General features: G+C 40.8%; 1 protein-coding gene across 7 annotated transcripts in view; it reads right to left on the bottom strand.

Annotated features, from left to right (window-relative positions):
- LOC132830300 (peripheral-type benzodiazepine receptor-associated protein 1-like) overlaps positions 1-14,018 on the bottom strand; it is a 299,306-nt gene that overhangs the window by 91,930 nt on the left and 193,358 nt on the right. For 5 of the 7 annotated variants that reach the window (XM_060847882.1, XM_060847879.1, XM_060847886.1 and 2 more), the window contains exons 7-10: positions 10,105-10,194; positions 4,300-4,422; positions 3,360-3,464; positions 4-54 (exon numbers count right to left, since the gene is read on the bottom strand). The exons of 1 other annotated variant lie outside the window; for it this stretch is intronic. In XM_060847882.1, the coding sequence (XP_060703865.1) occupies positions 4-54; positions 3,360-3,464; positions 4,300-4,422; positions 10,105-10,194 (369 nt within the window). The remainder of the gene's footprint in view (positions 1-3; positions 55-3,359; positions 3,465-4,299; positions 4,423-10,104; positions 10,195-14,018) is intronic. One more of the 7 variants, XM_060847884.1, reaches the window with a different exon arrangement.

Genomic DNA, 14,018 nt, shown 5'->3' with positions numbered 1-14,018 from the left:
TACCTCCAGTAACTGGACCACACCTTCATGTTCCTTCTTGGCTTCAAACTGAGCCTTCATTCAAAAACAAAACAGATAAATTTAGTTTCTGCACACTGGCTGCTGCTTGCACCAGGAAGTGTTAGAAAAAAAACTACTTCGATAAGGGAGTGTGGGGGTCAGAGTTAGACGGTGGGATTGTCTATCACAGTACTTGCTAATGCAGGATCTATCAAATGTTTTAAAAGGAATAAGATCATGAGCTGAGATTAAAAAAAAATAATTAAACTTTTTTTGTATTAAGAACAGGCAGTACAGTGAAATTAGGCTAGATAGCCCATTTAAGGACAGTAATAAGACCTGATTGATGAAGGGCTTTTGCCCAAAACGTCGATTTTCCTGCTCCTCGGATGCTGCCTGACCTGCTGTACTTTTCCAGCACCACTCTAATCTAAACTCTGGTTTCCAGCATCTGCTGTCCTCACTTTTCCCATATAGACCTGATTGTCAAGTGGGTTGTATTTATTTTTGAACGTGTTATGATTGTACTGTTCTAAAAACTGCAATTCTGTTGTGTTTCTGTTCGCCGAGCTGGAAGTTTTTGTTGCAAACGTTTTGTCCCCTGGCTAGGCAACATCATCAGTGCTTTGGAGCCTCCTGTGAAGCGCTTCTTTGATGTTTCTTCCGGTATTTATAGTGGTCTGTCCTTGCCGCTTCCGGGTGTCAGTTTCAGCTGTCCGCTGTAGCGGTTGGTATATTGGGTCCAGGTCGATGTGTCTGTTGATGGAGTTTGTGGATGAATGCCATGCCTCTAGGAATTCCCTGGCTGTTCTCTGTCTGGCTTGCCCTATGATAGTAGTGTTTTCCCAGTCGAATTCATGTTGCTTGTTGTCTGCGTGTGTGGCTACTAGGGATAGCTGGTCGTGTCGTTTCGTGGCTAGTTGATGTTCATGTATGCGGATTGTTAGCTGTCTTCCTGTTTGTCCTATATAGTGTTTTGTGCAGTCCTTGCATGGTATTTTGTAAACTACATTAGTTTTGCTCATGTTGGGTATCGGGTCCTTTGTTCTAGTGAGTTGTTGTCTGAGGGTGGCTGTTGGTTTGTGTGCCGTTATGAGTCCTATAAAACCAACAGCCACGCTCAGACAACAACTCACTAGAACAAAGGACCCAATACCCAACATGAGCAAAACTAATGTAGTTTACAAAATACCATGCAAGGACTGCACAAAACACTATATAGGACAAACAGGAAGAAAGCTAACAATCTGCATACATGAACATCAACTAGCCACGAAACGACACGACCAGCTATCCCTAGTAGCCACACACGCAGACAACAAGCAACATGAATTCAACTGGGAAAACACTACTATCATAGGGCAAGCCAGACAGAGAACAGCCAGGGAATTCCTAGAGGCATGGCATTCATCCACAAACTCCATCAACAAACACATCGACCTGGACCCAATATACCAACCACTACAGCGGACAGCTGAAACTGACACCTGGAAGCGGCAAGGACAGACCACTATAAATACCGGAAGAAACATCAAAGAAGCGCTTCACAGGAGGCTCCAAAGCACTGATGATGTTGCCTAGCCAGGGGATGAAACGTTTGCAACAAAAACTTCCAGCTCGGCGAACAGTACCATAACAACAAGCACCCGAGCTACAAATCTTCGCACAAACCTTGAACTGCAATTCTTTGACCGAGTGGAAAGGTAGCCAAGACTGCAGGTATTTGACACAAATGCCAATATCAGAGTGACCACCCATCAGGAATTCTGACATATACAATACTGAAAAATTTGAACAGCTCTCATACAGGCTTTGATGTTAGTTAAACAAGTTAAAGCACACAAATAGCCCAACATTTTAACTCAAGCTTTAACATAGAAGAACACAAGAAATTGGAGCAAAACTAAACACTTGGGCCTGTTGAACCTACTCTGTCAATCAATGCAACCAATATGTTCCTTGGTTTCAACTCCATTTTCTTATTTGTTTCCTATATCCCTTAATTCTCAGAAAGACTAAAATTCTGTCTACCCCAGCCATAAATATATCCAAAAATGGAGCAACACAACCCACTGAGGCTAGAGAGTTCTAAAAACTCTCAACCAAAAAGTGAAGTAATTGTCCTCATGTCAGTCATAAACGTTTGGTTCCTTATCCTATGACAAGTGGAAACAATCTTTGAGTGTCTACCCTATTAAACCTTTGCAGAATCTTGTTGCCTGACAGATCTGGAAACTCCATCTCACTATTCAATGTGACTAGGGAAATAGGTTGAACTCATACCTCCTCAAAAAGGGCAGAGTCTACTTGTTCTGTATTTTCCAGTCGACCTACTGCAGATTGCCTATAAAGTGGCTGCGGTTGCTTTGGACTCAAATACTGAGAGGACCAAGTGATTTGTGTTCAGTGTAGTTTAATCATTGAGGTATCTGCAGAGGCGCAACTGTCTAGTCTTGTAAAAAAGCATGTCTGAATAATTGACCAGTCTAGTTTACTCACTAATTCAGATTTTATTGAGCTGCCAAATTGACCTCAGACTTTTGGTCCATTACAAATTACCATTTCAACTATCTGAAAACTGACATCCTGCCAAAAATATTAATCTTCCAAATACTGCTGTTATTAAGAGCATTTGGAAGAGATCTTCATTTTCTTTTAGCAGCTAGTTTCCATTTCATTTCTGTGAGGCGTGCCACTGTTACCAGCTTGATCAAGTGTAACACTATGAGCTTCAATACTGAGCTACACAGCAGTTAATACACAGCATTTCAGCAACTGATAGAGCATTTTTACAATCAGAGCCCACACTTCAGCAACAGAGATCGACATCCAAAATAACCGGAGTTATTTAATTTTAATATAATTTAGACTGCTGCAGAATTAATTCAACTTTATTTTCTTTTCAAATTCCAGGTTTAAAACGTAGCCTGCAACTATGAAATCCCAGATCTATTTGTAACCAGCATATTAACGAGGGACCATTAAATTACAAATATACTTTTAAATGTCCCTTCACCGTTCAGCAAGTTCATCCAATGAGTAACTAAAATAGACCAGAAAGGTCTATCTTTCATCCTTGGAAAAGAAGAGGAGATTCAAAATGGCTCTGGGTGCTTAGGTTCCTCTCCCTGACTTCTACTTAATGATCCCTGTGTGACTACTAGCAGAGGATAGAGTTAGTCTCAGGTGCATTATCCCCACAGTCAAATGATCTGCCTTTATTTATAGTCAATGTTTACATAAACATAACAGTCACAGGGAAACTGCCAGACATCAGTTTCAATGGATTGCAAGAATCCAATAAGATGTTTTGTGTCTTAAGCCAAGAGCAACAGGAAAACACATCAGAATCTTACTACCTGTTGTAGTCGTTCCACCTCATGCTGCTTGGCCTGAAGAATTGTCAATGCTTCTTCATGTTCCAACTCCAGCTGGTGCCTGCGCTCTGCCACCTCTCGCATGTGCTACACAGGAAAACATTCATTACACCGCATGCCACATCACAGGAGCTATTCCTCACAGAGCCAGATATAACATTCTCAAATTATACAGCCCAAAAATAAGGTATAACTCTGTACAAGACACCAGCTCTCTGTCAATGGGACAGCTGTCAAAATCTCTGTACTCATGGAGCCTATTAAAATTCTTAGTTTCTCTGCATTAAAACAATACACTTAAAAATTTATCAACTGGAGCCATGTCAGAAATAGATTGCCTTTGAACAACAATCTGCTGGAAACACACAGATTCATGCCAGGGCCTTTAGAAATACCATCATCCACCTCTTCCTCAGTGAAGGTCGCACTTCCAGCCCAGATTTAAAGATTGCTGTCTTACGCAGTTCTAAATTCCCAAACTAATCAATGGGATCTCCCCAACCCAGTTCTATAACATTTCCTCACAATTCAGCAAATATCTCATTTTCCTAGTCAGGTTCATAATCACACCCACCTTGCATCCCTTCACAGCTTCTTCAATTATATTTTCTATCACAACCCGTGCTCTTTTGGGAAATACTGTTCCTATTTACATTTCAGCATCTTGAGTATAGCCTGGGACAACTTTACTCTCTTTCCTGAGCCAGCATAGAAGAAGTCACTCCCCACAAGAGCTTAACAATCACTTAATCTCACCGTTTAGGAAACATGAACAATGTGCTGTGAGCTACTTAACTTCTACAGTCTCCCACCAGTACATGTATTTATTACGGAAACATTCTTTGAGTTACCTGAGTTCAATGATAGCTCACTCATTGCAATGTCAATTTATTTTTGTATATGGAGTTATTAGTGATCGTACCTTCAGGACCTGCTCTAGGTTCTCCAGTTTGGCTTGGAGTCGCTGATTCTCCTTCAGAGATGAATCTCGTTCGGCTGTTACCACTGAGAGTGTCGCTCTCAGGTCATTGTTGTGTGTTTTAATCTGCATTAATCATAGATACTTCAGCATAGCAAGAAAGGTCAAAAGGAACACAATCTCCAATTCACAGTTTGTTGCTGTATAAAGGGACACTCGGTTCGTTGTGATGAACAGTGCATTATATAAATAATTATATTTTAGGATATAGATTTCAAAATAGAGACAAATGGATGTAAGTCAATTCTGAGCATTTTTTTTGAGAGATTAGAAAGCTAATTTGGAATAGTGACCAAAATACATTTGTTCCAAGACCAAGTGACGATAGTAGAGTACCTGAGAAAAATATCACTTTAGTATTAATGGATAAAATATTTATACTGGTAGGTTTATGAAATGCAGGGTAAGTACATTAATGCAGAAAATGTGAGGTTATACACTTTAGCTGGAATAAGACAAATCAAACATTATTTAAGTTGAGAAAGACTTCAGAAAACTGTCACACAGAGGAATTTGGGTAGTTTTGCACATAAATCAAAATAAAACAGCACATAGGTTTAGCAAATAACAGGAACGTAAATGGACTATTAGCCTTTCTTTCAAAGAGTATGAGAAGTCTTGCTAAAACTATTCAAGGTATTATTCTGACAATACCTGGAATAGTGTGAACAATTTTAAACCTCTTAATTGAAGGAAAGATATATTGGAATTGGAAGACAGTCCAAAGGAGGTTCATTAGGGTGATCCTGGGTAGGGAAGAATTATGGTGTGTGAAGAGGTTGTATAGTTTAGGCCTGTAGAAGAAAAAGCAGCAACCTTGTCAAAGCATGTGAGATTCTTAGAGGATTTAGCAGGCTAGAAGCAGAGCGATTGTTATTCCTTGTGAGGCGGTTTAGGACTAGGGGAATAATCTCTGATTAAGGGATCACCCAGTTAGGACATAGGCAAGGAGGATTTTTTTCACTAAGTTAATGGAATTCTTTACTGCAGAGTGCTATAAAAGCTGGATCATTAAATATAGTCATGGCTGGAATAGACACTTAATAAGCAAGAGAATCGGGGTTATGGGGGGGTGGGGGTTGGGGGTGGGGGTGAAGGCAGAAAAGTGGAGTTGTCGATCAATAGATAACCCAAGATCTCATTGATGGTGTAAAAGATTTGATGGGTCAAATATCCTAATTCTATTTGTACACCTTATGGTTTTATAGTCGAATTGGTTGAACATTTTTACTTCAGAACAGAAGGTTCAACATTTTAGCTGAGAAAACTTGGGATTCAGTTCAGAAGGGAACAGTATTCTTCCTTACAGGAGAATCATGTCAATTCAGGGGAAGTAATTACCTCAACAAAACTGGTTTCTAGTCTGGGAAACTTCCAAGCCAGGAGAGTTTGGATAGAAATATTCATGTCAGAACTGAAAACAATATAATTATGAAAGTTTCATGTCAGCAGAATTGGAATGGAATTGTAATGTTGCCCTGACAGTCCAAGGGAAAGAAATTGGAAAGTATGAGTTAAGTACTGTAAATAATCTAATCTAATGGTTTAAAAAGATGAAATTGGAATGATATTTCTCAGGCATCAACACTCTCTAAGGGATGGTGTTGGGAAATAGGTTTGATCAAACACTGTTTGTGAAAAGTGCTTTCAAACTACTTTCTACATATAGTTTGGATTATTTATTTCTGCTTTTGTGTAAAAAACTTTTTTTCTCAGTTATTAAAGAACAGTAGCAGACTCATGTGATACTTTCCAAAGAACTAACCATCATGTCAATCAACTGTAAATTTTAAATGTACAATCGATCAAGACAGGTTTCATTCTGGGATGTGACTTGTCCAGTTTTAGGAACAGTTGGGATCATAATCTAATAAACTTAGACTAATCCTCAGCTGGCTTTGCAGATAGTTTCTGATAATAGCAAAGGATTGAGACCTGAACTTGTTCAGAGACAAATAATGTAACAGAATTTTACATTTAAATTCAAGCTCTTGGAAAATTCACAAAACGAAGTCACCTTTCCATTCCTCGGCTCTGTTTTACACAATGGCTAATTTCAGAAGTGTCTGTTTGGACAGCTGAAAAGAGATTTGTAGTATAAGGCAACAGCTATCAATGAATTAACTGATGATAGCATAAGAAGTGATGTCTAGTTATGTAACATTTAGTGAGTAGAAAGGTTTGCTCCAGGACGGTCAGAAAAGGATCTCTCTATGCTCTGTATTTCATGCATATCAATTAGCACCGAAAGATTAGCACCAAACGTTAATAGATGCACTGCTGGAATGTGGCATTATCCAGTGTTTGAAATTGAAACAATAAAAAAAAACTTATAAAAAGTGATGTCCGGGAACAAAAATATCAGTATTTCAGCTGTTAGATCAGAGCTGAAAAGCTTGTGAGATCTCTACATGAGAACTATGTGAACAACAGTGAAAAGAGGGGTCAGCTTGTGAGTAATTGTATAAAAGATTTCTTTGAGTAGCTGGAGATGAGCTTCAGTGCAAAACAAATTAAGTAGATGCAGCCCAAAGAAATCATAATGTAACCCACTAATACTCATTCAAGGATGATTCCAGTCCAAAACTGAACAGCTCACTAAGCAGACCACATGCAATTGAACAAAGCCATGGAAAGTGACGTTCCCCCCCCTCACCATTATATCTGCAGATGAAAGCCTGGCAAAGATTTCAAGGAATGCAGTCTTTACCAAGCTGGATGCCAATTGCGGGTTCTGACAGCTACATTTAGGCGATAAATGTATACGATAATGGCATTCAGAACACTGTTTGCAAGGTAATGCTTCAGTCAGCTACCATTTGAGATCATCTCAATGCCAGAGATTTTCCAATGGACTGTTACTGTCATATTGAGAGGGAGAAAGAATCATTGTGGAGGACATGTTTATCTACAGTATAGGAACACAACACCCAGTGCAGGCAGTATTATTGGACCCAAAGGATGCCAGGGTTCACACCTAACCATAAATAGAAGGTCTGCTTTTTTGGGACATATTGTCCATCCACAGGCCCCAGAAGACCAAAGCCATCTGTGACTTCTCTCTACCTCACAATATATGAAATTTCATCAATTTATGGGAGAGGCAGTCAATGGACAATGTGTTCAACAGGTTATGGTCTGTCTGGATGGTGAATTTAAATCCCAGAATGTAGTCTGAAAATTGTCCACAGGCCTGCATGAGCACTGGGATTTCCTTTTCCCTGTCAGTGTTCTGTTAGCCTCTTTCAGTCAGTGCTGTGGATGAATAATAAATGTGTACTTTCTTTATGGGTCTGGAACAGTACAGCCTCTATTTGCTCCTCCCTAACCTGACCCAGGTAAACAAGCAATGACTGCAATAACTGAATCAATACACTGCCTGGTCTTGGGATGAGTACCAACCGAGGCTATTCAAACAAATCCAGCAGACACGTAACTCAACTAAACACCAGTTCGTTACAGTCCAGATCTTCCCACCACCATCACAACAAATAGAGGCCGGACTGTTCCAGACCCATAAAGATCGTAGTCAGACAATTTATTATACATCCACAGCACTGGCTGAAACAAGGTAACAGAACACCAACAGAGAGAAGGGAATCCCAGGGCCTATGCAGTCTTGTGGACTATTCACTATCCAGGCAGACCATAACCTGTCTAACTAGGTAAAAACAAGGACAACAGATGCTGGAAATCAGAGTCTAGATTAGAGTGGTGCTGGAAAAGCACAGCAGGTCAGGCAGCATTCGAGGAGCAGGGAAATCGACATTTCGGCCAAAAGCCCTTCATCACGAAGGGCTTTTGCCGAAACATTGATTCTCCTGCTCCTCAGATACTGTCTGACCTGCTGTGCTTTTCTAGCACCACTCTATTCTAGACCCATAACCTGTCTAACACCTTGTCCACTCCAAGTAATTGGCGAAGATATCACAAGTATCAAGATTCTACCTATCACTCTTGAGGTTTGGTGCAACAACAGAATATGTCTAAAGCAAACATCAAACCACAACATATGTATGGTCCTGCATTGCTGGAGAGAAGCACGAGCCATGGAACATCTTCAAAGAGAATGTGAGATCCCACACTTCATGGATTTTCAAATCGACAACACAAAGACTTGAGGCAAATCGAGCAGCACAGAAAGCAGATAGGAGGTGCACACAAATACAAGAATTTTGCCTCAACAACTGTCTGGCGTGTGCTTTTGATGACTTTACCCTGAAACGGTACTTTGATCAGAAACCATACCTCAACATTATGGATGACTTAATGGGATATGATGAAAAGAGTAGTCATTGCCAGTGCCCTCAGACTCGGCATTCGCCAACATTTGCACCAAATATTAAGCGGCACGGTGGCACAGTGGTTAGCACTGCTGCCTCACAGCGCCTGTAGACCCGGGTTCAATTCCCGACTCAGGCGACTGACTGTGTGGAGTTTGCACGTTCTCCCCGTGTCTGCGTGGGTTTCCTCCGGGTGCTCCGGTTTCCTCCCACAGTCACAAAGATGTGTGGGTCAGGTGAATTGGCCAAGCTAAATTGCCCGTAGTGTTAGGTTAGGGGTATGGGTGGGTTGCGCTTCGGCGGGTCGGTGTGGACTTGTTGGGCCGAAGGGCCTGTTTCCACACTGTAAGTCTAATCTAATCTATACCTGTCAGAGTCACAGCCCAACATTCAGCTTAGCAGCCAGGAATCTCCAAGGCCAGTGAGAGAATTGTTTCTTCCTGCCTTATATGCTCCAACCATTGACAAAAACACAGAGTCATTGACAGTTTCCTCATATCCATTAAGACTGTGGGAGTGATCAATTTAATACATTACGACATACACCTTGGCTACTGAAATAACACAGCTCAAGGAAATTTATGCCACATGTGGCATTCCAGACTTAGTCATTTCAGGTGACGCTCTCTTCATGGAGATATATGGTCTGTCCAAAGGTGTTCATGGGATGCTTGTTGACCTAAGTGGTCATGAGGTAACAGAGAAGAATCACCCAGAGTTTTGATTTCTAATGATTATCTTGGAGCAATCATTGACATATATTAACACTGAGCAAGCGGACTCAAGTGTTGCATCCCAGAGTCATTTAGAACGTTAAGAGGTAAAAGCAGAAGGAAGAGGCTAAAATAAAGAGCATAAGTTTGCATTTGCAAAACATAATATTATGGTACACATGTATGCAGCCAGAAATTTGAGAATGAATGGGAAACACTAACTGAGAAAATGGGAAGAAGCACAGTACAAGGGATGGTGAGAACACGGTACAGAAAGGGGAAAGGCAGTATACTTGGGCAAGGAGAGGGCAGAAAAGAATTATGGATATACAGTATAGAATGTGGTAAGAGGAAAACAAGGCAAAATGGGGTTAAAAAAGGGCAGTACAGAACCAGCTGAGGGCAAGGACAGGACTGAAAAGGGTGAAGGGAAAGACAGGACAGTATAAGGTAAATAGTTTAAGATAAGAAGTACAAGATTACTTTAAAGCAAGTTTTAAATTTGCCTTTTCTCAAATTTATTGAGCATTAAATGCAAGAAAGAGGCTTGCAGCTAAGAGAAACCACATCATTTCTAAACAATATCATTGAGGGAATAACAGTGGATAGCATATTATTGTTTGTGTGAAACATTCATGATTACAGTGCAAACATAAAGCAGATATTGTCCTAAATTAAAGGTTGCCCCACCAGGATATAGTTGTGGAAGAATTGGCTTAGTGCACTGAAAAAAAGATGAAGCCATGCATTGCCTTTTCAGTCTCCTGTGCCTCTTGGCTGAGTCTAATGGTTTTTTCAGTCAGCCGTGCATTCTCACTCCAGGCTTGTTTCAGCTCATTCTCCTGTAAGTAAAAGCACACACATTCTAACTAGAACAGCTTAGAGCATTACATTTCAGCAGTGCTTCAACCTTTCAGCCTGTTTCTGTCCTCTAGCATTCATGGCTTCACATTTTCCAACAAACGATAGTTACCCTCTCTCACATTTCTATTCTAATAATAGCTGTCTGAAAAATTGTATGATATTTTATAACATACAGTATTCTATTTTACAGTAGAAGGATAAAAGCTTTAGAGCAAGTAGTGTCCATATAATTATATCACTCACTTACAATAACCTCAATACCAGGGACTAAAAGAAAAGTGGTTAGCAACAATGATGCTGGATATTAGGGAAATAGTTTTCCAATTGGCCACATTTCAGAGCAATAAAACACCAGGCTTCAGAGAAGCTGCACACTGAACCTCATTGCAACTTCACAGTAACAATTCCACTACACCTCAAGGTATTTTCCCACCCCTGCCCTGATTACATCTGGAACTGGATGACTTGTGAATGATCTTCCGAACTAATGGCCTCATGCCCTCACTGCTGGCAATCACTCATTGTGTGATCAGGAGATTTGGCCTTAGATGGAGGACAGCCTTTTTATAGTGTGTTTGTTCATGAGATGTTGTCATGATACTAGGTCAGCATTTAGGGCCCATTCCTAATTGCCTTTGAGCAGGCAGTGATGAGCTGCTTTCTTGAACAGTTTCAGTTCTTGGGGTGGAGGGAAATACACAGCGCTGTTAGAAAGGGAATTCCAGGATGTCGAACCAGTAACAGTGAAGAAATGGCATTATAGTTCCGAATTAGGGTGGTGTTTGGCTTGAAGGAGAAGTTGCAGGAAGTAGTGTTCTAATGTATTTGTAACTGTATTTTAATGGTGAAAATTGAAGGTGGTGAATTAAGCACCAAACAAGCTTGCTTTTAGTCAAGCTTCTTAAGACTATGTGTACCTGCACTTACCTGGCAAGGGGGAAATGTTCCATCACACTCCTGACATGTGCCTTGTAGATGGATAGGCTTTCAGGAGTTGGGAAGTGAGTTACTCATAACATAATTCCTAGCCTCTGACCTTTTCTTCTTATCACAGTGTTTACACAATTGACAAAAAGCTGAACTGGATCAATGGTCACCCCAAAAGAAGTCAATAGTGGGGGAATCAGAAATGGTAATACTATTGAATGTGAAAGGGAAAAGGTTAAATTCTCAGTTGTTGGAGATGTTGGTCCTTGTGCAGTTTGAATGTTAACTTGCCACTTATCAGATTAAACTTGGACATCGGTAATATTGCACAGCAAGACCTAGACAATTGCTTCCGTAACTGAGGAGTTGCAAATAGCGTTGAATATTGTGCAATCATCAGTGAACATCTGCACTTCTGTCCTTACGATCAAGGGAAGGTCATTGATGAAGCAATTAAAAGATGGTTACACACAGATATTGTCCTGAGGAATTCCTATAGAGATGTCTTATGATTGAGATGATCAATGACCAAGAACTGGAATCATGTTCTCAAAAGCTAGGTATGACTCCAACTAGAGTTTATTCCAACTGACTGGTTTTCCCTTGGCTCCTTAATGCCATACATGGTCAAATCTTCTCCTTTCTTCCTTCTTCTTCAGCTGTGCCTCATAGTTGAGGATGAATTAATTCCACTTCAAGGTATGGGTTCTGTAGTGGTTGAACAGTCCAAACCTGGAGCAGCAGACTGTGCCACAGGTGGGCAGGTGAGTGCTCTTTCCACTTGCTTACATAGCCTCTGTTCAGTAATACGCCAAGTGGTTAATGCCTTCATGGATGTTTCTTCTCCAATTTCTGCATTCTTTTGTGCTCTCCTGAATATATATGAACCAAAACCATAATGAGGCCAGGAGTTGAATGTTCTCAGCGGAACCCAAACTGAGCATCAGTGACCAGGTCATTGCTGAGTAATTGCAGCTTGATGGCACTGTTCATTACCCCTTCCGTTACTTTGCTGATGGAATAAGAGGAGACTGATATGGTGCCAACTGGCCAGTTGGATTTATTCCATTTATTTTGTGAACATGATATGCCTGAATACTTTTCCACATTTTCAGGTAGATGTCAGAGTTGTAGCTTCACTACAATAGATTGGCTAAGGGTGCAGCCAATTCTCAAATGCAGGTTTTGTTGCTGCAATGTTGGCAGGGCTCATAACCTCTGCAGTACTCAATGCCTTCAGCAGCTTCTTGATAGCATTTGGCATGAACTGAATTGGTTGTTAAGACTGGCATCTGTGATGCTAGGGACCACTGGAGAAGGTCAAGATGGATCATCCATTTGGCATTACTGACCGAAGATGGCTGCACTGTTACACTGATGTTCTGGGATCCTCCTTCACTGAGGATGAGGATATTTGTGGAACCTTCTCCTCCTGTTATTTGTTTAACTGTCCATCACCATTCACAACTGGATGTGGTAGGACTGTAAATCTTCGATGTGATCAAATGATTATGAGATCACTTAGCCCTGTGTACTGCATGCTGCTTATGCTGCTTGGCATAAAAGTAGTCCTGTGTGGAAACTTTGCCAGGTTGGCACCTAAGTTTTAAATATATATGGTGCTGATCCTTCATTGGACATGGGCTAATTGCAATAATAGAATCAGGGATTGGCCAGATTAGAAGATTACAGATTATGGTTGAATACAATTCTCCTGATATTGATTGCTCACAACACTTCACAAAAGCCTAGAGTGAGTTGCTGGGTCTGTTCAAAATCTATCCCATCTTGCATGATTGTAATAGTGTATGACCGACCAGAAGCTCAATGTGAAGGTGGGCTTTTTTTTCAACCAGGAATGTGCAGTGGTCACATTTATCAACTTTGTCATTGGTAGATGCATCTGTACCATCTGGATTGGTAAGGACTAAAATTAAGTGGACTTTTCTGTTCTGTTGGATACCTCACAATCTGTTACAGGCCTAGACTATCAGCTATATCTTTTAGGATGAAGTCAGATAGTCCATCCAATTAAATTCCTTAAATTAGAAAGTAGAACCAAAAAGGTAATAATATTTATATTACTGCCTGAGCCACTAGCAAACTGGCGCAGGGTCAACGGGAAAAGAGGTAATTGCGTGGCTCAGAGATTGGTGTGGAGAAATAGGCTTGAAATCATGGGACATTGGCATCAGTATTTGGGAAGGAGAGCATTTTTCCAATGGGACAGGCTCCATCTGAATCATGGTGGGACCAGAGTCCTGGTGAATCTCATAATTGGGGCTGTGATAGGGCTTTAATCTAATAGTGAGGGGGTAGGTCCAGTTGCATGGAAAATTATGGATAAAGTTAAAGGGTGGGGAGAGCTCAGCAGAGGTTATTAAATTTTCCAGAACAAGGTACAGGAGAGAGAGTATGGAAATGCCCAGTAATCTAACTTCAGGCACAGCAAATAAAGGAACAGCCATGACAAGAGGGTAGTTAATGCAGGACTGAGGTGGTTTACCTAAATGCTTGCAGAATATGAAACAAGGTCAATGAGCTTGCAGCACAAATTGAAATTGGCAGGTATAATGCTGTGGCTGCAAAAGAGCAGGGCTGGGGACTAAATATCAAAGGATACACCTCCTATCAAAAGGATATAGGGATGGCACGGTAGCACAATGGTTAGCTTTGCTGCCTCATAGCACAAGGGACCTAAGTTCAATTTCAGCCCTGAATGACAACTGATACGATGTATGAGTCAAACCTAGATGGCTGTTAAGTCTTTAATCACTTTGAGACATGCAAAAATGCAAAGTCACCGAGCAGAGGCTGATAGCTAACTTTGGTACCCGTGATGACGGTCTCAACCAGGATCTTGGGTTCATGTCAC

This window comes from Hemiscyllium ocellatum, chromosome 31, assembly GCF_020745735.1.
Source record: "Hemiscyllium ocellatum isolate sHemOce1 chromosome 31, sHemOce1.pat.X.cur, whole genome shotgun sequence".
Classification (NCBI taxonomy): domain Eukaryota; kingdom Metazoa; phylum Chordata; class Chondrichthyes; order Orectolobiformes; family Hemiscylliidae; genus Hemiscyllium; species Hemiscyllium ocellatum.
This window is presented reverse-complemented; position numbering and strand designations above follow the sequence as displayed.